Below are 21,453 nucleotides of genomic sequence, written 5' to 3'. Positions count from 1 at the left end.
TAAATTAAAGGGGACATATCATGAAAATCTGACTTTTTCCATGTTTAAGCGCTATAATTGTGTCCCCAGTCAGTGCTTCTGTCAACCTAAAAAATGTAAAAAAAAAAAAGAACCAGTAACTCAGTTTTGGTAAACCATTCTCTGCAAGCATGTGAAAAATAGGTCATTGAAATTTGGCTCCCCTTGTGATGTCAGAAGGGGATCTTATTATAATAATACCATCCCTTTTCTGCAACTGTACAACCATGGCACTGCCATTTAGTGCAGAGAGAGAGATTGACAGCACAATTGAATATCAAATTTAACAAACCACCATTATGGTGACCAGTGTTTCCATTTCATCAGCTCATTTGCATTTTGATGGACACACCCAAAAACGGAAAATTTTGCCTCACACCTACAACGTGGCAATTTTAAAGGGTACCTATTTCATTGCTAAAAAAATTATTTTTTGTGTTTGGTATAATACAATGTGTTTGCTTGGTTTATAGTTAAAAAACACATTATTTTCCACATACCGTACAATTTTAAATTATAATTTTGATTACACCTTTAGATTTAGTCATAAAATATAAGCCAATATTTATCTGTAAAAGTCATATTGAACCTATGAAGAAAAAGCTTCCATTTACATCCATTAATTTCAACTTCTTCAACTTTTAATGTTAAGAAACTTGTAGCATATTTTACCTGACAGGTGCAAAATTTCGGCATACTTATGCATCTTGTTTTTACATTAGTTTTGATTGAGACATGTCTTTATCCTTCGCTAAATACAAGTGGACAAACTTCTCCCGCATGTCTTGTTTCTGGCTCATTGTCTTTCTCCCTCTCAACCTCAAAATTTCTTTCCTTGGTTACAGGTTGTCATGGTTTCGAGGGTCTGGCAGAGGCAGGATTAGGAGCCCTTTTAGGGACAGCTGGTTGGGTCGGTCCCCACCACCCCTTCATCCCGCGCAGAGACGCTCAGGGGGAATAAGGGGAGGGGGCATTGTGCCAGGATTAGAGCTTCCTGTGTGTCAGCCGCATTGCACGGGGGAGAGGGGTGGTGGAAAGTGAGTGAAAGAAGCAAAGAGTGAAAGAGAAAATGAAAGAGCGAGCATATGAAAGAGAATGACACAGAAAGCGAGAGGGTGTACGAGGAGGGGAGGGAGTGAAGCCTGTACAGCTGCACACTCAATCACATTACACAAGTATATGTGTGCGAACAAACACACACCATTCACATATACAGCCATCAACATGCACACCACCAATCCGGGGAAATAAAACATATTAGAAAAGCCGGACTTCAAATAGAAGGGGGATTTGGGTACAGAAGACAAATAATGCAACAGACAGATGAACACCGGGCCTTGTATGACGCAGAAAATGCCATTTAGGGTAATAAAATAGAAATAAAAAATAGCACACATGTAATGCATATAAAACAAATTACAAATCTTGTGACATTCATTTGACTTTATTTCTTTCAATTGACAAGTTAGGGTCATGCTACATTCATGAAAATTAGAAATCAAAGCTAAATATAATTCAAAAGAACCAACAGAGATGTTTCAAACATAAAGGTATCTTGAAAGCCTCCCTTGTCAATCAGTTTTAGAAGTCACAGATATAGTGCAGCTATAAACACCTACACAATACAACAGTGTGAAAAGATAAAAACAGGGAACGTAAAAAAAATTATATTTACATTCAACTGCACATCAGGTGATCACTTTTGGTACAATCCCCCATTCTCTCTTCTAATTATTCCCTTTTGTCCAACTGTTTCTGCGCAATTTCTTATTTTTTTAGGTTTTAAAGGATTTGAGTAAATGTAATGAGTTCCAAATTGCACTTAGATGTAGAATGTAATTGTTACAAAAAAATAAAGGAAGGTATTCGCTTGTCACTTGTTATGCACAAATACTATTTTCAAGGTCCAATTTCTGTGCGTCGTGATACTTGAAGTCGAAAGACTTACTAAGTCTTGTCCGGTATGATTTCATTGCCTTCCTAAAAAGGCACTACCATTTCATATTGACTGGTCCGCTACCACTCTACGATATCAAACAATTACGAACTACTCATAAGAACAAAATATAAAAATGTGAAATTATAAACCAGTAACAAGCACAGTGCTAAACCTAACTAATTTTGTTAAGCACTGCCTTTAGGTCTGTCATCTCTGTCAGTAGTAGGCACCAGATGCTCAGTCAAGGACTTTTTGTCTGCGTTCTCCTCTGATGAGTTTTTATCCTCATCTACTTGTAGTTTTCCATTAGTTTGACATGTAACTGGGTCCTGCAGATGCTCCACAGGTTTTCCCTCAGAGGACTGTGAAGAAATGCTACTGGCTAATTGATTCATACTTCCACTGTGGAGTTTCATGTGTCCCTGTTAAAACACAAACACAAGCAATTAGAAATCTTAATATATGTATATACTTACATAATAACAATAAATAGTCATAATCTGTATGTACCTTTAATCCACTTCGGCTGGCATACTCTTTTCCACATTCAGTGCAGCTGTAAGGTTTCTCAGAGCGCTGGGGTTGTGAAGGGGGCACAGGAGTTTCTGATGATGGTACTTCTGTTTTCTCACTGTCTTGTGCTGGTTTCCCTTGATGAATCTCCTTTGTTAACTCCTCAATTTCAGATATGTGTGCATTCTCCACTTTCACATTTTCCTTTTTTGAAGTTTTTGATAGCAAAGATGCATGCTCTGCTTCACTGTCTTTGGGCTCAAGACTATGGTCTGTTCCATTCATGTGAGGTGTTGTTTGATCACTGCTTTGGTCCGATTTCATTTCACTTGACACCTTTGGGCTGGAGGGTGGTGTGAGGGCTGGGGACAGATCCAGAGCTTCGCTGCTTAAACCAGGTTTTGGCCCACTAATCACTGTGTGATGTGAAGTCCCGATGAGTAATTTTTTACCAAACAATGTATCTTGGGAAGTGGTTCTAGTACAGAGGGAAAGAGGTGTATCTTCATCTTCTTCTGCAGAACCATTTACAACTTGAGACCTGTTGGGATGGCCGATACCATGATGGTTTTCCTCTGGGATGATGTTATTGTCAGATGGGCTATTTTCTGAGGCCGTGCCTTGATCCTGCTTCTCCAGGGTCAGAGTTGGACTGGTCTCAGGTGTGTTGTCATATGGGTCTTGATCAGACTCCATGGGCTGGTCTCCATCAGTTGATGTGGCATCTCTAAGGCTAGCACCAGACTCTAATATGCTGGCAGAGGCTGACGTGCTCATATTGAGAGGAAGAGACTGAAAGTTTTTAGGTAGAGAGACGCCATCTATTTGACTTTCCTCTGACTGCATGTCTCCATTTCCTTCTGGAGGCAACTGACCCCCCAGATGCATACGTATGTGATGCTGTAACACCACAGCATTAGTGAATTTCCGCTGACAGAGCGGGCAGGAGTTCTGCCCACGTGCATTGGCTGGACGTGCTCGATGAGTTGCTAAATGAGCCCTGAGGCTACCCTTTGTGGAGAAGGAGCGGCCACAGAGTTTGCACGGAAATGGACGTTCACCCAAATGGGTGGCCTGGTGGAGACGTAAGGCTCTTGGGCAGCTGAGGACACGCAAGCACACCCCACACTGATTAGGGGCCAAAGAAGATCCAGTGGATCCAGGGAGCTCTTGACTAGTCAGTTCATTGTGAGTGCTGGGATTTAGCCCTAAGGCTGCCATCATTTCTCTTCTGTAAGCCGAGATAGAATTAGCATTTGATGTTGTGGATATGTCATTAGCCTGAGCGTTATAATTTGTCTGACCTTCATGGCTGCTTTTAGGAAGGGGCTGCTTTTCCAACTTTTGTGCCAGTCTCTGCAGCTTGGAGGTGTCAGAAGTGGCAGAGGTGGATGACTTAGTGGAGGATGGAGGAGAGGAATTTTGAGGTTTGGCATAAGAGGAGAAGGGGAAGGTAAGTGGGAGGTGAGGAGACGAGAGGTGTGGAGGGCGGAGAAGAGCAAGGCTGGGATGGTGGGCAGAGGGACCTGAGGGAAAAAGAATCTTAGGAAGGTGTGCAAGCTGGGAATATGGAGATCCAGGGAGCAGGGCTGAGTGTGGTGGTGTATTCTCATCAAATCTCTGCTGCTTCGAACCTTTAAACTGAGTGGTCATCACAGAGGAGGTAGAGGAGGAAATGGATGTGGATGAGGGCTGTGCACTTGTTGCTGCAGCTGCGGCTGAGGCACGGTTGAGTTGTAGCAAAGAGTGGGCAGTGGAAAGCAGAGCCAGATCAACACTGGGGGGCAGTGGAAGGGAGGAGGGTGATGGGTGAGTTGATCCAGACAGAAAACCCAGAGCTAAACTGTCTGGCACTCCTACACTACCTTTAACACCAAAAGGCTCCTCATCCTCTGCCCGACGTTTTCTGCGTCTCTGTGATGGTCCTGAGGTGGATCCAGATTGTCCCTGTTCAGACAGAGCTGGTGGCAAGAGGGAGAGTGACAGCTCAGGATTTTGCTCACGATGACGAAGGAAGTGGGCCTTGAGGTTGCCACGGGTAGTGAAGCGACTTAGACAGACCGGGCATTGATAGGGACGCTCACCAGTGTGAGATCTCAGGTGAATCTGTAAGGAGGAGTCACTGCTTAGAACCTTCCCACAAAACCGACAAATGTGCTGCTGACGGCTTGAAGAGGAGGCTAAAGATCCATTTGAGGTACTAACAGTAGAACTAAGTGATAGCTGGTCCTGCGAGAGACTAGATGTGGGCAAGGGAGTAGTCGAAAAATTCACACCATTGGTGTGACTCATGGAGTTATTGGGAGACTTTTCATTGAGGTAACGAGGTGGAAGTCCCAATGTTAGAGAAAGGGGGTGCAGAGGGGCTGAAGAGGTGACTAAGGATGAAGTGGACAAGGAGGTTGTAGAAGATGAGGAGGACAAAAGAGGAGCTCTAATTCCGTTCGTGTAAGACAGGTTGGGCTTGGGCACAGGAGCTTGAGGAATCAAAGCAGTACCAGAGGCAGTGTTGGGTGGCGATAGCAAGTCTGCACCTCTCTGTTGACTTTCCACAGATCCCTGAGGTCCATCTTGGTCGCTACCCATACCACCCAGGCGCAGCACCTGCCTGCATATCTCTTCTGTAATCTGCATTTGGTGAATCTGCCTTTGCTGCAAGACTCTAAGTTCCTCTAAGAGCACAGCCAAAGTAGGAGGCACCTGAAGCTGTTCTGAGGGTGACGATGGAGTTTGGTGATTTGGACTAGGGCTTCCTTGATGTGGTGGGGCAGCCAGTGATGATGATGATGAAGATAAAGATGAGGAAGATGAGGTAGTGGTGGTTGCCGAAATACCCATTGGTGGGGAAGTCACAGTGGAGTGAGGCTGGTGAGGTGGGATGTGAATGGATTTCTGTTGGACAGGAGGAGGAGAGTGGGTCTGGGAGGACAGAGAAGGATGTGGAAAGTCTGGAGAAAGAGATGAGTGTGCATTAGGCAGAGATGTAGTATATAAGGCAATATGATTAGACCAATGGGGAGGAGAGGAGCTTTCATTGGGGAGTGAGGGAGCATGAAGTCCACCAGGGGATGGCCTTGGGGCCAAAGGAGGCTGACAGTCTTGAAGGGATGTGGGGGAGGAAGCAGAGGATGATGAGGTAGCTTCTGAGATAAGTGAAGATGATGGAGATTTCACTGGGAACTGGTCATCTGTAAAATAAGGAGAAGGACATTAATACTTTCAAAGATGGTTTTCTGCAAATATTGCAAAAATACATGTGCTTATATTGTATTTTCACTCTAAAACTGTTCTTAATTCTTCAAATTATTCAATGGAGCTTATCGCGGCCATGTGTAGAAGTAATGACCTGTTAGTCTGCACTGGCAGGAAACCTGAACCAGAAAAAATACATTTTTCTTAGACACTAAAGTCTCCAATACTGTACAAAGTGCATGAATATTTAATGAGATCACCAGTACTACAGCAATTTATGATTGGGTGCCTGCCTGTTGCTAAAAATGACCATGAGCCAAAAAGCCACTGACAAGTCTGACTAGAGCCAACCATGTAAAATAAACCACAAAACTAGGCTAACAGATGCTAAACCTGACATTAAACGATTAAGTGGTGCTACATGATTAGACCATATGTTCAGCATCAACATTTTTTACAACGAAATGCTAGACCCTACTCGCCATTATGCATTTTAAATGACCATTCACCCTCACAACCTTAATACACAACCTCACATCTTCTTTCCTCACTCTTGCCTCAACTCACTGACCACCTTGCAGCTATTGCAGAGCTTTTAAATGACAATAGGATATCACCACAACAACCCATAACCCCTCTTAACCCAATCCTCTGTCCATCAACAACATCTTTCATCTTTCTATTCACCCTTCCCCCTGACCTCACACAAGGTCAGAGGTCAGGGCACAGAAAAAGTTTTGGGCACTGTCAATGCACTCTGATTGGCTAGATGACCTGACCTCTAGAGCTTTAAGGTCAAATTCTTTTAGAATCGTGAGTGCAGAAAGAGAAGAAAGGGGGTTGGGAAGGCAGTGGGCTGATTGACAGAAAACTATGACCTCTCTATGTTGCATTCTGACACATGAAATAACTGTACACAGACCTGTGTTGGACGAGACATCAGAAATGCACCATGCACTAGAAATGCATCCTCTTACCATTCACCATCTTTGCTTGCCAACATCTATACAAATCAAACCACTTCAAAAGGTGTTTTATCTTTAAGATTCCTTAGCTAACTTCCATGCATGCATGCAACGGTGCATTCTTTATTCCCGCTGTATTCTAACACTGGAACCCCCAACTGTGAAGTACAAAGTGAATAGAGGCAAGAGAGTGGGAAGGGGGGAACATGGTGGGAGCAGAAAAGAGTAGCACATGGAAACATGAGAGAGAGAGAATAAGGGAGAAGAGAGGATAATAGAGTGAGAAGAGATTAATCTTTACCCAAACACCCCCTTCCCCCCCACCCATTCCCTGCACCTTATTCATGCTGAATAGGAGACTCTTCTAAATGCAGCAGACCCCCAGCAGTCAAACCGACTATGCTGCAAGTCTTTATGTGATTGACATTTGTGAAAAGCTAACGCAATTCTGGCCCCTAAGAAATTCATGTCAACATAATGACTGGCCATACGGCTGAACACCTTGAGACCAACCCTCTCGTGAAGTCTTAAAAAACATATTTAAAACATATTCTGTCTGGGGGAAATATTTATTTGTTGATGGAAATGTGAGAAGAAGCTGAGCATCAAACAATGGCTGGCTGACTGGTGAGTTTAGGGCCACACACCGTAATCCATTTCAACTAGTTTAACTCTTTAAGTTAGGTGAGGGTCAGCAAAAATGAAATAAAATATTAAAGAAGTAAACTGATTTTTTTCCTTTTATATATTTATAAACTTACGTTTTATAAAACATAAAATAAACTTTGTTAAATATTATATAGATATATAGTGAAGTTATTAAAATTAATCCGTATTAAGTCATAATAAATATTAACACACGTTTATATAACAGTCAATTTTAACACATAGGCTACACGTGTTATATTACACACTTACAAATCCCAAAATAACAAACAACAAAGGAATGATTTCCTCACCTTGTGGCATCAAGCGCGTGCCCCCGGGGTCCGCGTTAACGAGCTGCTGAGGCCGTTTCTGTTTCCGGCGTGACATGATTCACGAGCAGCCGGTGAGAGTTACAGGCATCAAACAAGTTTTCAACGCACGTCGAAACACCAGTGATGTATTTCTAAGATGAATCTTACTCTCCGTCAGTAATCCACCTTGCAGGGCACGCTAGAACAACATCGACCTATGTTAACAGAGTTCGTTAAATAAACTCAATATTAGCATCGACTGCTAAAGCGGACCGTGACGTCGTTCGGTGTTGCTGTGCGAACTGGCGAGTGCGTGTGTGGCTGTTTTTCTTCAACAAGTCTCCTCTTTCTCAAAGTTGTCCGCTCTGCGGACCCCCCTTCTCTAAAGACACACACTCTCTCTCACACACACATACAAGTACAATCTCTCCTTGTTCGTAGATTTGCATTTCAATGGCGCGGAACACCGTCTCTTTTTCTTTCTTTCTCCTTCGTGGCGTTTTTCTTAATGCTTATATTGCAGCTTTCGACATAATTTAGAGTTACATCAATATGCGTCAATCAAAAGTGTTCTGTGTAATGTTTTATCTGTGTAATGTAATGTATGCATACAATGCGCCTATATTCAAGAATGTGACACCATTTGTCTGTTTTTAACAACTTAATGACTGGATAGTTTACTTGCGCGCAATTTATATTAAATCATATCATCTAAATCAGTATTTTAATGAGTAATTGACAAAGAGAGAAAGAACAGGTAACACTGCATTATTTGTTGGATGTAGCTGGTATTTACATGTAAAAAACTTTTTACTTTACTTTTAAAAATAAAAGTATTAGGCCTATTAATAAAAGTAAAAATGTCAGCTGTAACAGTTATGTTCAATAATATTTAAACATGGTGTAAAAGCACACACACAAAAACTTTTGTAAAAGATGCTGAAGAAGGTGATGGTTTGGGATAATACGTCAAGCCGCTTATAGACTATAACTGCATGGGCTACTGGAGTAAAGACCCCCTGTGGCTCACTCACTTTGTCGGTGCGTCCGCATATTCGGAGCTCTATTTAAAATGCATTGAATGGGAAGGGAATTTCCAACAATGGCGACCTGGACACAGTTGAGTGGGCATCTCTTTTTCTCTCTTTACCCCCGGGATCCATTGCCGCTCCGCACAATGCCCCCCTTTCACCCCCGCCTCTGTTCCCATACACCACGTGGAGGAGGGATGGAGTGAAAAGCCATTTTTAATTAGTTGTATCAAAAACAAGCAGCCGACCTGCACAGTAGCCCATCTCCTCCTGTAAGGCCCAAGAGGAGTATGTTTACATTTATGAGCTTGCGTCTTTGCTCATAGCCTGTATTAAAATAAAATTACTTATTAAAATATATTGCATTTAAAATGTGAGTAAATAATTACTAAATTGTTTCAAAAAATACATTGTTGTGGAGTTGTAATCAATACAGCACATATCCAAATATTATTCACAATAACTCAGGGCGGGGCATATAATATAATACTAAAAATCTGAAACAATTATTTAAACATTCTTGACTGTTTCAGTGTCATTTTAATTTTAGACAATTTACATCAGCCAGACACATATTCGAATTTCCCCGATTTATTTGGCTGTGACGCAATATCAGCAGCCAATCAGATGAAGCCAATTAAACGAACCATGCTAGGTGCTAGCGCGAGAACCTGTGACTGACAAAATAGAAACGACAAAGTTGAGAAAACTACGCGACCTGACAAAATATCTGTAGATATTGATATATTTATATAGCCGTGTTAGGTTTTAGCACCTAACGTTAAACAGGGTTGTGAAAAGAAAACACATTTTTCCGCTTTCTTGTTGTTAGCTCAGGTAAAGTGTCAACAAGCTCGAAGTTTTTACTTAAACCTTCAGTAAAGCTCCTTAAACTATAATACATTTTTATTCCGTGTCTAGTCATGTCCGCACCTGAATATAACTTGCTGTGTAATTTCCCCAATTGCCGAGCAAAGCTGAGTGGGTTTGCGTGGACCACTGCCTGCTCTCATATATTTTGTGATCAGCACGGTGCGGACGAGTTCAGTCGCACACCTGCTATCTGCCCGGCATGTTCCTCAATGCTTCCTGGGAAACTTGACGTGCTGAGAACCGAGCTGACCCCGTCAGAAAAGTACAAGTCCATGGCTTTGGTCGGACTAAAGCCTGAAACCATTTTGGATATTAGTCATAAAGCTCTGGAGTTCTGGACCTATCAGGTTTGGTTTCTGGGTTTAAATGACCTTTAGAGGTGTTTGCTGACTGAGAATTATGTAACAACATCTCTTAACCGTTTCACTGTGTTTATTTTTTATTTTAGATAAACCAAGAGAGGTTGCTCATGGAGTTAAATTTGTCCAGAGCTGGGGCGCAGGTGGTTCAGATGGAGAAGTTTCTGACCCAGCAGAACCAAAGCAGAGAACATGAATTTAATGCATTAAAAGGCGAAATTGCATCACTTAAAAAGGTCGCAAGTCCACTGCATCAATGCTTGCACATGCACACTTTAATTTTTTGATCAGTATATACAGTTAAAAGTACTGAAGGACATTCTAAGCTTGACAATTGTTTTCTGGTTTTATCATCATCATCATCTAAAAAAATAATAATTTCTATGTTATAAACAAATTTATTTTGAATTGTAATGGTCTGTCTAAGAAATGCAGTACTGAAATATAACAAAGTGAAAATTCATAGGCAAATTAGATGCTTTACCAAGAAAAAAGTTTTAATTTGATATATTTTACTTTAGTGTGTCAACAGGAAATATAATTATAGCTTTCGAAACCTCCTTTGGAAGAAGTTAGATATTTGTATAAACAAATCACCGTACAACAACCATCAAGTGTGAGATTTCATAAAAACAGGGAAAAACTAAGACAGCCTAAATTCATAGGAACTGTGAAAGATGCTTAAAGTAACCTACTGGGAAGTTCAGTACAGTGAAAAGTTTATGCACTTGTGAAGAAATGTTTTAATATTAGTTAAAAAAAAAACTTAAAAATAAATAATCAAATTTGTTGTAACCATGATTTGGTACACAGTTTTAGATTGCTTGGTATGTTTGCTGTTCCAAGCATGTTGGGAGATCTCTGTGTTGGCCATTTGATCTGTTGCAGATAAAAATATCTTAATACATTTTTGGGGAAACATCTAATTTGCCTTCACATTTTGTGCAGTTGTACACTTAAAGGGATAGTGCACCCAAAAATGAAAACTGTGTCATTTTCTCATCCTCATGTTGTTCCAAACCCGTATGAATTTCTCTTTTCTTGCTTACTGATGGCAAGAGCACACAGCTGATTGCAACCACTGACTTTCACAGTAGGAAAAACAAATACGTTGGAATTCAATGGGTGTGCTTACCATAATTTCTCAAAACATCATCATCATTTATAACAACACTTGCATAATATTTGTTTTCCTACTATGAAAGTCAATGGTCACAATCAGCTGTGCGCTTACCATCATTTAGCAAAATATCATCTTTTGTGTTCATCAGAAAATAAAAACTCATACAGGTTTAAAACAACATGATGACAGAGTTTTCATTTTTGGGTGAACTATCCTTTAAGTGTGCCCAAACTTTACTGTATGTATAAGCATCCGCAGAAAGCTTTTTGATTTTCTTTTAAATTTATACTTCCCCATCCATCATACTTATTTCCTTTATCATTTACATTCTCTAGGTGCTGGAGGAATATAAGCGAAAGTACAGTGAGGTTTTGGAACGTTTAAATGAACGAAACCGACAATACCAGAAGCTGCAGGGACTTTTCCAGTCACTGCAGATGCATACTCTGGGGAAAGCTGAGATAGACACCATGCCCCACCCTTTTACTACAGGTCAGAAAATAAGGGATTATTTAAAAAAAAAAAAACTGCATATCAAAAACACTTAAAAAAAGAAAAGTGTGTGGTTATCATTTGCTATCAACAATTTATTTTTACATGGGTAATAATTCTAAGCGGCTTTCAGATTTTGTCATACAGAAATCATGATCAGTTGTTTAAGGCAAATTATAATGTATGTTTTAAATTATGAACAGGGATGGTGAAACAACGCTCTCCCCACAGCAGCCCTTCTTTTCTGGGACAAGAGGGTAACAGGTTCTTCTCACAGGGACCAGAAAATGCAAAAACCTTCTTCCAGTTCGCTTCACCAGTCAGGGAGAGATCCCATTTTTTTCTCAAGAAAAACTGACTTGTTTACATTTAGTTTAAGGCTGACTGTTTAACTGTGGTGTTTTTTTCCATTTATGATTTTTGATATCAGTTCTACCTTTTCTGATTGTCAGATATAGTTGTTTAAGTTAAGTACTTTGTCAAATATGTATATAACTAAAGCTATATACAAGTTAAATAGTGTTTGTAAAAGGTAAAGTCTTGTGGCCTAAGGCATGTATTAATAACCCAATAAAATATGTGACAAGCCTGTGTAACAGCCAAACAGTTTTCAACTCATATTAATTCAGTTTTTTCTGAGGCTGGTAATGCAATAGAAAATAACTTTGAATAAATACAGCACCTTGGGAGTGTTTATTTTAACAACCTAAATATGAAACAAACAGCAGCACATCCTTACAAATAAAGTCCAACAGAAAGAGGTCAATAAAAAAAGGAAAATATGTACACAACGGATCTTCTCTGCACAAACGAAACCTGGATGAAACATTGCAAAATATATACAAACTGAAAAAACACTACCCTCATCACTTTCAATGTCCTCATGCTGGCTTTCATTCACTCTGTGGTTTGTAAGTAACAAAGGCTGCACTTTGGCTCTTCATCACTTGTTTCTTCCCATTGACAATGAGGAGCAGGGGAGAGTCCACACGTATACTTCGAAAGTCGTAAGACTGTTTAGGACAAAGTCAACAGAACATACATTAATAATTCATAATGTGCCGTATAAACTGTATACATATATATAACTGTATTTTTTTCTTATCAAATGATCAGTTATAAGACAAAAAACATCACATTTCATTCATCACCATCACTCATGGCATGTGCATTGCATTCTGGGATACAGTATTAATGTAAGCATTAAAGGCGGGGTGCATGATTTTTGAGAAATGCTTTGGAAAAGGGAGTCGGGCTGAATACCAAAACACACTTGTAGCCAATCAGCAGTAAGGGGTGTGTCCACTAACCCAGTGGTTCCCAAACTTTTTCAGCGTGCGGCCCCCCTTGTGTACGGTGCATTCCTTCGCGGCCCCCAAAGAACATTTTTGACAAAACATTTTTCTAAAACTCAACATTTTAATAAAAAAAACCCATTAAATTATACAAAAAAGTAGTGCTTTTGGTTAGTAGCCTTATTTTTTTAGGTTTAATTACACAGAATTCATGATAAATTAATGTATTTCATAAAATGTCATAAAACTGGGGCCCCCCTGGCACCATCTCGCGGCCCCCAGTTTGAAAACCACTGTACTAACCAACATCGTTGCCTGGGTTGCATATGTGTGAGGCAGGTCTATAAAAAGGTGGTCCAAATTCTATTGGGGTGGGGTGTGTTTGTTTAGGTGATTTCAAATGTTAACATTGGCTTTCAGGGATCGTGCACCCCGCCTTTAAGTTAGGTTGTAAACTGCACACACTAAGTATTCTGAAGTTATATATAAAGACCTACTCTCAACAGTATACAGTACACTCTCAGAAATTAAATGTATTAAGGCTGGTACCCTTTAAAAAGTACAAATTTTTTACTCAAAGGGTGCATACTGGTACCTCAAAGACCTTTTTTACAATACCGTCCCAATGACAGCTTTTGTACCTTTCTTTTGACAATGTACAGTATACAATACAGTATCTATCTTTCACTAACCCTGAGCCTTGAACTTAAAGGGACATTCCATATGCTAATTTTCCAGGTCCCCTAGAGTTAAACATTTGATTCTTACCATTTTGGAATCCATTCAGCTGATCTCCAGGTCTGGCACAAGCACTTTTAGCATAATTCATTGAATCTGATTAGACCATTAGAATCACGCTAAAAATAACCAAAGAGTTTCGATATTTTTCCTTTTTAAAACTTGAATCTTTTGTAGTTACATAGTGTACTAAGACCGACGGAAAATTAAAAGTTGTGATTTTCTAGGCCGATATGGCTAGGAAGGAACTATACTCTCCAACTGGCGTAATAATCAAGGACTTTGCTGATGTAACATGGCTGCAGCAGGCGTAGTGATATTACACACTGCCCAAAAATAGTCCCGTTGGTTACTTTCAATAGCAGGGGACTATTTTCGGGCAGTGCGTAATTTCATTGCGCCTCCTTGATTATTCCCCCAGAATGAGGGTGTTTTCACATATACACTGTTTAGGTCGGCCCAAATGACACGTTGCTCCGAGTACGGTTCGTTTGGGTCAGTGTGAACACAACGGCCGCACTCGGGTGCGCACTAAACGGCCGCTCCGAGACCGCTCTAAACAGGTGGTCTTGGAGTGGCTGTCGCCGGACTCTGGGGCGACCCACCTGTGGTGTGAACACTGCTGGACCTCGGCCCGAACCAAATACAGGAAGTTCTCCACATGTTTAAGCCACTGGGCTTCCGTTGTGACGTGAGCCGTGTGTTATATTGTGGGTTAACAACAAACAAGTCGCTGTCTCCTTTACGTTTGAGCTGATGATTTTATAAATGCATAGCTGTCCTCTACACACAAATAGTGACATTACGGGCTTTTTAGCAAACGGCTCCGTGAGAAAGGCTTTAATAGAACAGCTACGCAATTTTGCGTTAAAGCAAAGAAACTTCGCAAAGACGTGCATCGTTTATCTCCACATCTTGATAGCTGCGCTCTCCCTGTCAGGCTGGTTGTCGTGGAAACGTGGGGGTGGTCATGAGACGGTAAGAGCTGTCAGAGACCAATGACAGCGGTGACCGCACCACGGTGCGCACCAACATATGTGAAAACACCCTGAGAGTATAGTTCTTAGCCATATCAGCCTAGAAAAACGCAACTTTTAATTTTCCGTCGGTCTTAGTGCACGATTTAACTACAGAATAGTCAAGTTTTAAATAGGAAAAATGTCCAAACTCTTTGGTTATTTTGATGTGATGTTAATGGTCTAATCAGATTCAATAGATTATGCTAAGCTATGCTAAAAGTGCTAGCGCCAGACCCGAAGATCAGCTGAATGGATTCCAAAACGGTAAGAATCAAATGTTTAACTCCAGAGAAGCTGGAAAATAAGCATATTTTCAAAAAAATTGGAATGTCCCTTTAATGGCTCCTAGATGTGACAAGTAAAGTCCTTAACCTCAGTTTTTCCATTTACTCAGGCCCTCCCTTTAAACATTTCACCGCTGGCCCTTTCTTTTGCAAGCAGGCAGAGAGCCTCTAGTATGGAGTTTTCGCATTGACTATCAGTGATTTAATCTTTGTATGTTTAGTTAAATCTTGTGACATCATTGGCCACTGATAGAGTGCTGTTGCTTAGCTAACTGATTCAATATGAAGTTACATGTTTATAAAAATATAAAAGCATATAGAAATGTTTAGTACACAAACCTTATCTTTATGTGATACACTGTGCCGTTTGACCTGTGGTTCAGGAATGACAACAGTATCTCCTATTAAAACACCCCAGCTGTCCGCTGTGTTGTACACCATGACCACACAACAGGTCTCTTTACTGTCCACCATGCCGAATGTACTAAAAGACATTTACCAAAACAACATTAAGCGAACGCACACACTGCTTACAGAGCAAACATTTAAATATTATGGGTTACAGCATTAACATGATAAAAATGTTCATTTAAAAACTTACAAGGCCATACGGCCTTCTGAGGCAAAGCTGAAGACCACTTTTCCTAAGGCTGCTACCCCAGCATTATGACCGTGAGTGAGAGCAGACAGATTGCGGGATTCAAGGCTTCCCACGTGGCCTGAGGGAGAACGAAACTGAGGGGAGGAGCACGGCCCCAGGGCGGAGTTACTGAGGGAAGCGAGCATGTTACGAAGCCGCCGCGCTTTTACTTTCCCCTGAGAAATAAAGCGATTTTGGTTAACACAATTACTTGTAGTCTGGAACATTGACTGTACTTCAATGCAATCTAGTGAAACACACACATCTGATGTATCACAAAGTTCAGATGTCACTGTCAACCATTACCTTGTTCTCTGTTAAAGTTGTAATGTGGTCCAAGTATTTCAAAAGCAGTTTTTCTCTCTCTCGAGGTTCCTCCCAACCAGGATCAAGAGCTGCTGCCCGACTATATCCATCCAGAGCTGAACTGAACATTTCCTCATATTGGAACAACTAGAGAAACAAAGGGTTTTTGCACAGGTTGATTAAATTATGAGGAGGCTATCCAAACTACACAGGACACAGAGATGATGGGAGGACAGAAAAAGACAATTGTTACCGTAGCTCTGTTGAAGTGGAGGTCAGGATTCAATGCAGATGCTTTGTCGATTTTCTCCTGAAATAACGTAAGCACATGTATTTTGTGTAACTGTTTATATTTATGGCACCCTTAGAATATTATACAGTAAGTAGGTAATAAAAGAGGGTGGGAAATACTCACAGCTTGCGCATATGCACTGAGAGCCTGTTGAGAGAGCTGTGGGTTCTGTCCACTGGTAAAGAACATGGAGATATATGCATTGCCCAAAATATCTATTGAGTCAAAACATAACGTACAAAAACGGTTAATGTCATATACAATTAGTTCATGATTTCAAAGCATTACTTTTGTCAAATGCATTTATTATAACTGCTTTAGTCTTCTCCACGTGATTACTACGAAAACCAGTCTGAAAGCTTTGAAAGGTGTAAGGGAAACAATATAATTTTAAAAACATTAGAGCACAATGTGTAATTTTTGCTGTTAGCGTTCACTAAACAAGAGTGCAACAATGGGTGCAGATTGATGAGGCTAAACCCCGAGTACAGTCTGTGGGGTTTCGCGTGCACCCTTCTGATGACGACACTGCATCAAGCGCGCTGTCCGTGGACCCGTGTACATGTAAAAAGTGAACCAAATTTTGGCCTTGTAAGTGTGGAATGATAGGAGTTGTAGTCTTTATATTCAATATTAACAGGAATTGATCCGACATGGCTCACAAATTGTTTATGAACAATATAATGAACCCTATAAAGGGGGCTGATTGCTTTTTAAACTGGGTATTCTCTGAATTTAAACATTGAGTGCATTTACATGCTCACGCTTCTTTATGTATCATTTTCTTTTATCGGGGAAAGCCCATAAATGGCACACTGCTAAAAAATGACTTTCTTACTTAGTATTTTTGTCTTGTTTTCAGTAGAAATATCTAAAAATTCTTAAATTAAGATGCTTTTTCTTGATGAGCAAAATGACCTAAGAAAATAGGTCTAGTTTTAAGACAAATAATATACAATTTAAGTGAAATTGTCCTTAAAACAAGCAAAATTTACTGCCAATGGGGTGAGAAAAAAAATTGTGAAATAAGATTTCTTTTTTCTTAAACACTTAATTCAAGTAAAAATTTCTCACCCCATTGGCAGATAATTTTGCTTGTTTTAAGCATGAATTCACTTAAATTGTATATTTTTTGTCTAAAAACTAGTATTATTTTCTTAGGTCATTTTGCTCATTAAGAAAATACATCTTGATTTAAGAATTTTTAGATATTTCTACTGAAAACAAGACAAAAATACTAAGTAAGAAAGTCATTTTTTGCAATGCATTAGTAAAAACCGATCAGCACATGTAGTTTTTTGCTTATTACCCCGATTTCTCCTAGCATGTAAACACATTAACTGTCTTTTTCGCAGTTTTGTTCATGCGCGCATGTCTCCACATGTAAAAGATAAATGTCACACACGGAAGCGCAAAGTAAAGCTGCATTCACACTAGCAGCGAATAGCCGTAGCAGAGCGACGCAATCTCATTGATTTAAATGAAATCTTGGCAACATCCTGCACATGTGGTTGAATGTGTTCGAACAGCCACACAAGACCGCCTTCTCTCCGCCCATTTACTTAATCTGAGGTATAATGTTTTACGTCTTTTTTGACTTCTGGCGCGAACACGGTGTACAACGCTATTTTTAGCCTTTCATTGATAAAACTAAAGCGGCTGATCCCCGCAGTTTCATTTTGCAAGCGTGTGAAAGTTGCGCGATCCTATTTCATCAATTACGCTGAAAATTCAGGGAAAGCTCTAACATATACGTGTACAAAACACAGTGCAGCATGTTTACTTACAACAAAAGCAGTGGACTACGAAATAATATTTTGTGTCTATATAAACTCGTCATTTCTCCCGCTCGCGTTTAAATGACAGCGGAGAGACTCGCCCACCATCTTGACAGACCACCCCCCCCTCACAGTATTCAGGACAAAAGTGACAAATTTAAATACCAGGTGTAAACGTAATGTGTCTCTCTCGTCCACTTGTGATCCGATCGATGAAAACACATCTTAATACCAAGTGTAAACTGACCCTTGGTCGCTGTGTGTCACTTGTCTCTTTCAGAAGGGGCTTTTCTATATCTAGTTGTCATAAACAAATGAGTAACGTCCACTCCAGTCATTAATGAGAGGCGGATGACGTGAACTACCCTGCTTCTTTCTCATTGGTAGTCGCTCCGGAATGTTGCTCATAATTTGCATAAAGTTAAACATTTCTCAAGTTGCGCAACTAGACACGCCCATCCAGCCATCAACAGCCACTGTCGCTCGTGTGACGGATGCCCACCCAGCTTCCATTTAAAAATCAATGAGATTGCGTTGCTCTGCTACTGCTAGTCGCTTATAATGTGAATGTACCTTTACGTATAATAGTTTGTGCTTGACTCAAACAGTTGGCAGAGAAACTGCGAAAATTAAAGCTTATGTTACATTTACAGATTCTGTATAGCTTAAGACAGTCTGCTTTTTAAACGACTATATGTACTATTTCACTGCCAGCGAGAAACCTTACAAATCTCCAAATCCCATGTATGAAGCGTTTATTAATTTGCATGTAAATGTATAAAAACAGGTTTCTTTATTAAGCTAATTTTTGATTGTTATCTGCTTATTCTGTGCACGTAAACACACTTATTGTTTAAAACATTTGGGATAATGAAAGTGCACATGAAAAAATATCATTGTGATAGTTAGGGTTGGGATGATATAACCATGATTATGTATGGCGAGTGTTTCTTTTTCAAATGCATGTTATAAATGACTCAAACTCATCTTCCTACTGATCAAAGAGCTGTAGTACACAAAAAGCTGTGCATAATATTGGCAAATCAATATCACACACGTATTATTACTAGTGTTTATCATTTATCTTCCCAATCCTTGTTATAGTAGTTATTTATAGTAGATATTTTAATCACAAACAATCATACATATTGTGCCTTTAATGGGAATACTGCCAAAAGACACCAGACATGAATTTACTTACACCAAGATGTCCCATCAGTGACGTCAAGTTGCACAGCTTGTCTGGCCAGCTCCACGCTCTCTAAAATGCGTTTGCTCTGCTCCTGGGCGTCCCCTTCTGGTGGCAACTGTCTTAGCACCATAGAGAGGCTTCTCAAAGACACTTTGTTCTTACTCTGCAGGAAGATGAAATAAAGCGTTAATGCAAGATCAATGCAGATTTCAGAAAATTCACATTTATCGATATCGGCCGCCTCTGTTTCTCACCTGCTGCAGTGAACCTACAAAGCAGGTCTTGGCTGCGGTCAGGTCTCCTTTTTTCCAGTACTGCTCTCCCAGTGTGTTCCAACCCTCAACCAAACCTGGTTCCAGCTTAACAGCCCGGGACAGACACTCCTCTGCGGCCTGACTGAACTCCGGTGCAACGTTCAGACACCGGCCCCGCAGTAGCAGAAACTGTGTGTTGTGTTTGTATAGGTCTGTTATGAAAGAAGGTACAATGAGAAATTATCCTAGCACCAATACATCCACATTTTGGGTGTAGAAAGTTAAAGAGTGGTGCACTGCTCACCCTCCTTTTCCTCGAGCTTCCCAAGTGTCTTTGCCATTTCTTGAGCAACATCATTCTGTTTCCTGCCAGCGTCTTCAACACTGTGCGTCTCAAAGTAATGATCTCTAAAGTAGTATAGTTCATCTACCAGTTCCTTTAAGAGAAATGTGTGTTGATTACTGAACAAAAGCATTCTTTGATATTTTTAAAAGCCAGTGATAAAACAGCTTAAGTTAAAGAAGACATATCATGAAAATCTGACTTTTTCCATGTTTAAGTGCTATAATTGGGTCCCCAGTGCTTCTATCAACCTAGTAGAAAATGTGAAAAAGATCAACCCAGTAACTTAGTTTTGGTAAACCATTCTCTGCAAGCATGTGAAAAAATAAGTAATTGAAATCTGGCTCCCCTTGTGATGTCAGAAAAAAATGTAATTAAAAATTAACTGCAGTGCACGATTTCTGAAAAACACTTTGGAAAAGGGAGTCGGGCCAACTACCAAAACACCCTTGTAGCAGTAAGGTGCGTGTCCACTAAACGACATCATTGCCTGGGTTGCAAAGGTGTGGGGCGGGTCTATCAAAACAAGGTCCAGATTCTATTGGGGTAGGGGTGTGTTTGTTTAGGGGATTTCAAATATCAACATTGGCTTTCAGAGATCATGGACCCTGTCTTTAAAGTAGAGGTTCTGCTTTCCCGTGGAAAATACAGCTCCACCAAAACAGTATGGTTCTGTTCATGACACTCCCTTCCTTTTAATAAATTAGTTTGCCTATTTCAATAATTCAAATTAAAACCAAATGACACCATTCTGTTCCTCTCTGGTGGAATGAGATGCCAGCATCGACAAGGGCCGTATCTCAGGCTGCAGCCCCCGGGGGCGCATTTAGGCTGCATACGTCATTAAGACGTATTTTAGAATATTAACAAATATAAAGTTGAATATTATTCTTAGTTAATACTAAATTGTTGTAATATGGTTATGACTTGCGAATGTAAAGCTCAGTTAACCTAAATAAAAAAGGCTGTATGACGTAAGCAGCCTGCATATGATTTGGGTTGATTAAAGGACTGTGACCATCTCAACCTTTAAAAAAGGACTGAAAACACACCTGTTCCGCATTCACTTGACTATAACCTATCCGCTTTTATGTTGTTCATATGGTTTCTAATTTCAGCTCTATTGTTATTTTTAAAAACGCTTTGTAGACCACGCTCATGAGACATGCGTCTGCTAGAGCTGAATGAGTAACGTTAGGCTAAATGTAGAATATACAAACATTCATATACCTCAATAATTTAACAGTCGTATCTACTAACTTAGCATTAGTGCCAATTGCTATTAACTAAAACATTACAACAAAATGAGAAAATATTCTGAAAAGCCAATTTCCTCTGAATAATAATGTAAGACGAAAACATAATATAAGTTGATAAAACAAGGATATCATAAGGCCACTAAGTTTCATTTATAATGAGTGAGATGCAAATAAAGCTCGCCTTAAAAACCAGCAACGCCATTATCTGTTGTTAAACTGCAATGTATAATGTTGTTATAGTGACAGGCGGAGCTGCAGCAATGCGTTACACATAAAACAGATACACCACGAACAACCACGGTCAATCATTTTACCATTTGATTGTGGATTGCACATAGTTAACGATGCCAATAAGAAAAGGATCAGTTCAAACCTTTAACACTTGTAAATCATCTTTGTCTGCTGTATTCTTCTCCCCATCATTATCAACCTCGGCCATCTTTTGCATGTACAGCTTCTTGGACACAGAAACAGCCGACTAAACGCAGGCGCAAGTGCCATGTTGCCATCTACCGTCCAGGAGAGCAACAGTTTCTGAGCTTGACAAAAATGTTTTTTAATACTGAAAATACATATATTTTTATAATAA

At 40.1% G+C, this 21,453-nt stretch overlaps 3 protein-coding genes across 4 annotated transcripts; 1 reads left to right on the top strand and 2 right to left on the bottom strand.

The window, feature by feature from the left end:
• Positions 1-1,443: 1,443 nt before the first annotated feature.
• Positions 1,444-8,182, bottom strand: LOC129438499 (uncharacterized). Its single transcript, XM_055197235.2, has 3 exons — positions 7,587-8,182; positions 2,468-5,658; positions 1,444-2,379 (listed from the first exon to the last, which is right to left on the bottom strand). The coding sequence occupies exons 1-3, from the start codon at positions 7,660-7,662 to the stop codon at positions 2,143-2,145; spliced, it is 3,504 nt and encodes a 1,167-aa protein (XP_055053210.2). The 5' UTR covers positions 7,663-8,182; the 3' UTR covers positions 1,444-2,142.
• A 1,034-nt stretch (positions 8,183-9,216) lies between these two features.
• On the top strand, positions 9,217-12,060 carry LOC129438568 (E3 ubiquitin-protein ligase CCNB1IP1). 2 transcript variants are annotated; one of them, XM_055197357.2, is made up of 5 exons: positions 9,217-9,454; positions 9,539-9,837; positions 9,939-10,085; positions 11,308-11,464; positions 11,668-12,060. In XM_055197357.2, exons 2-5 carry the CDS (start codon positions 9,541-9,543, stop codon positions 11,820-11,822), a joined length of 756 nt encoding a protein of 251 aa, XP_055053332.1. In that variant the 5' UTR covers positions 9,217-9,454; positions 9,539-9,540; the 3' UTR covers positions 11,823-12,060. The 2 variants fall into 2 exon arrangements, with proteins under 2 accessions (XP_055053332.1, XP_055053324.1); XM_055197349.2 differs by having other exon boundaries at positions 9,220-9,837.
• A 78-nt stretch (positions 12,061-12,138) lies between these two features.
• On the bottom strand, positions 12,139-21,396 carry ttc5 (tetratricopeptide repeat domain 5). Its single transcript, XM_055197330.2, has 10 exons — positions 21,238-21,396; positions 19,567-19,699; positions 19,263-19,474; positions 19,018-19,171; positions 16,162-16,253; positions 16,000-16,056; positions 15,747-15,893; positions 15,402-15,616; positions 15,140-15,284; positions 12,139-12,477 (listed from the first exon to the last, which is right to left on the bottom strand). Exons 1-10 carry the CDS (start codon positions 21,310-21,312, stop codon positions 12,358-12,360), a joined length of 1,350 nt encoding a protein of 449 aa, XP_055053305.2. The 5' UTR covers positions 21,313-21,396; the 3' UTR covers positions 12,139-12,357.
• Positions 21,397-21,453: the final 57 nt, after the last annotated feature.

This window comes from Misgurnus anguillicaudatus, chromosome 21 (genome assembly GCF_027580225.2).
Source record: "Misgurnus anguillicaudatus chromosome 21, ASM2758022v2, whole genome shotgun sequence".
Taxonomy (NCBI): Eukaryota; Metazoa; Chordata; class Actinopteri; order Cypriniformes; family Cobitidae; genus Misgurnus; species Misgurnus anguillicaudatus.
The sequence above is the reverse complement of the archived record's forward strand: the minus strand, read 5'-3'. Positions and strand labels throughout refer to the sequence as shown.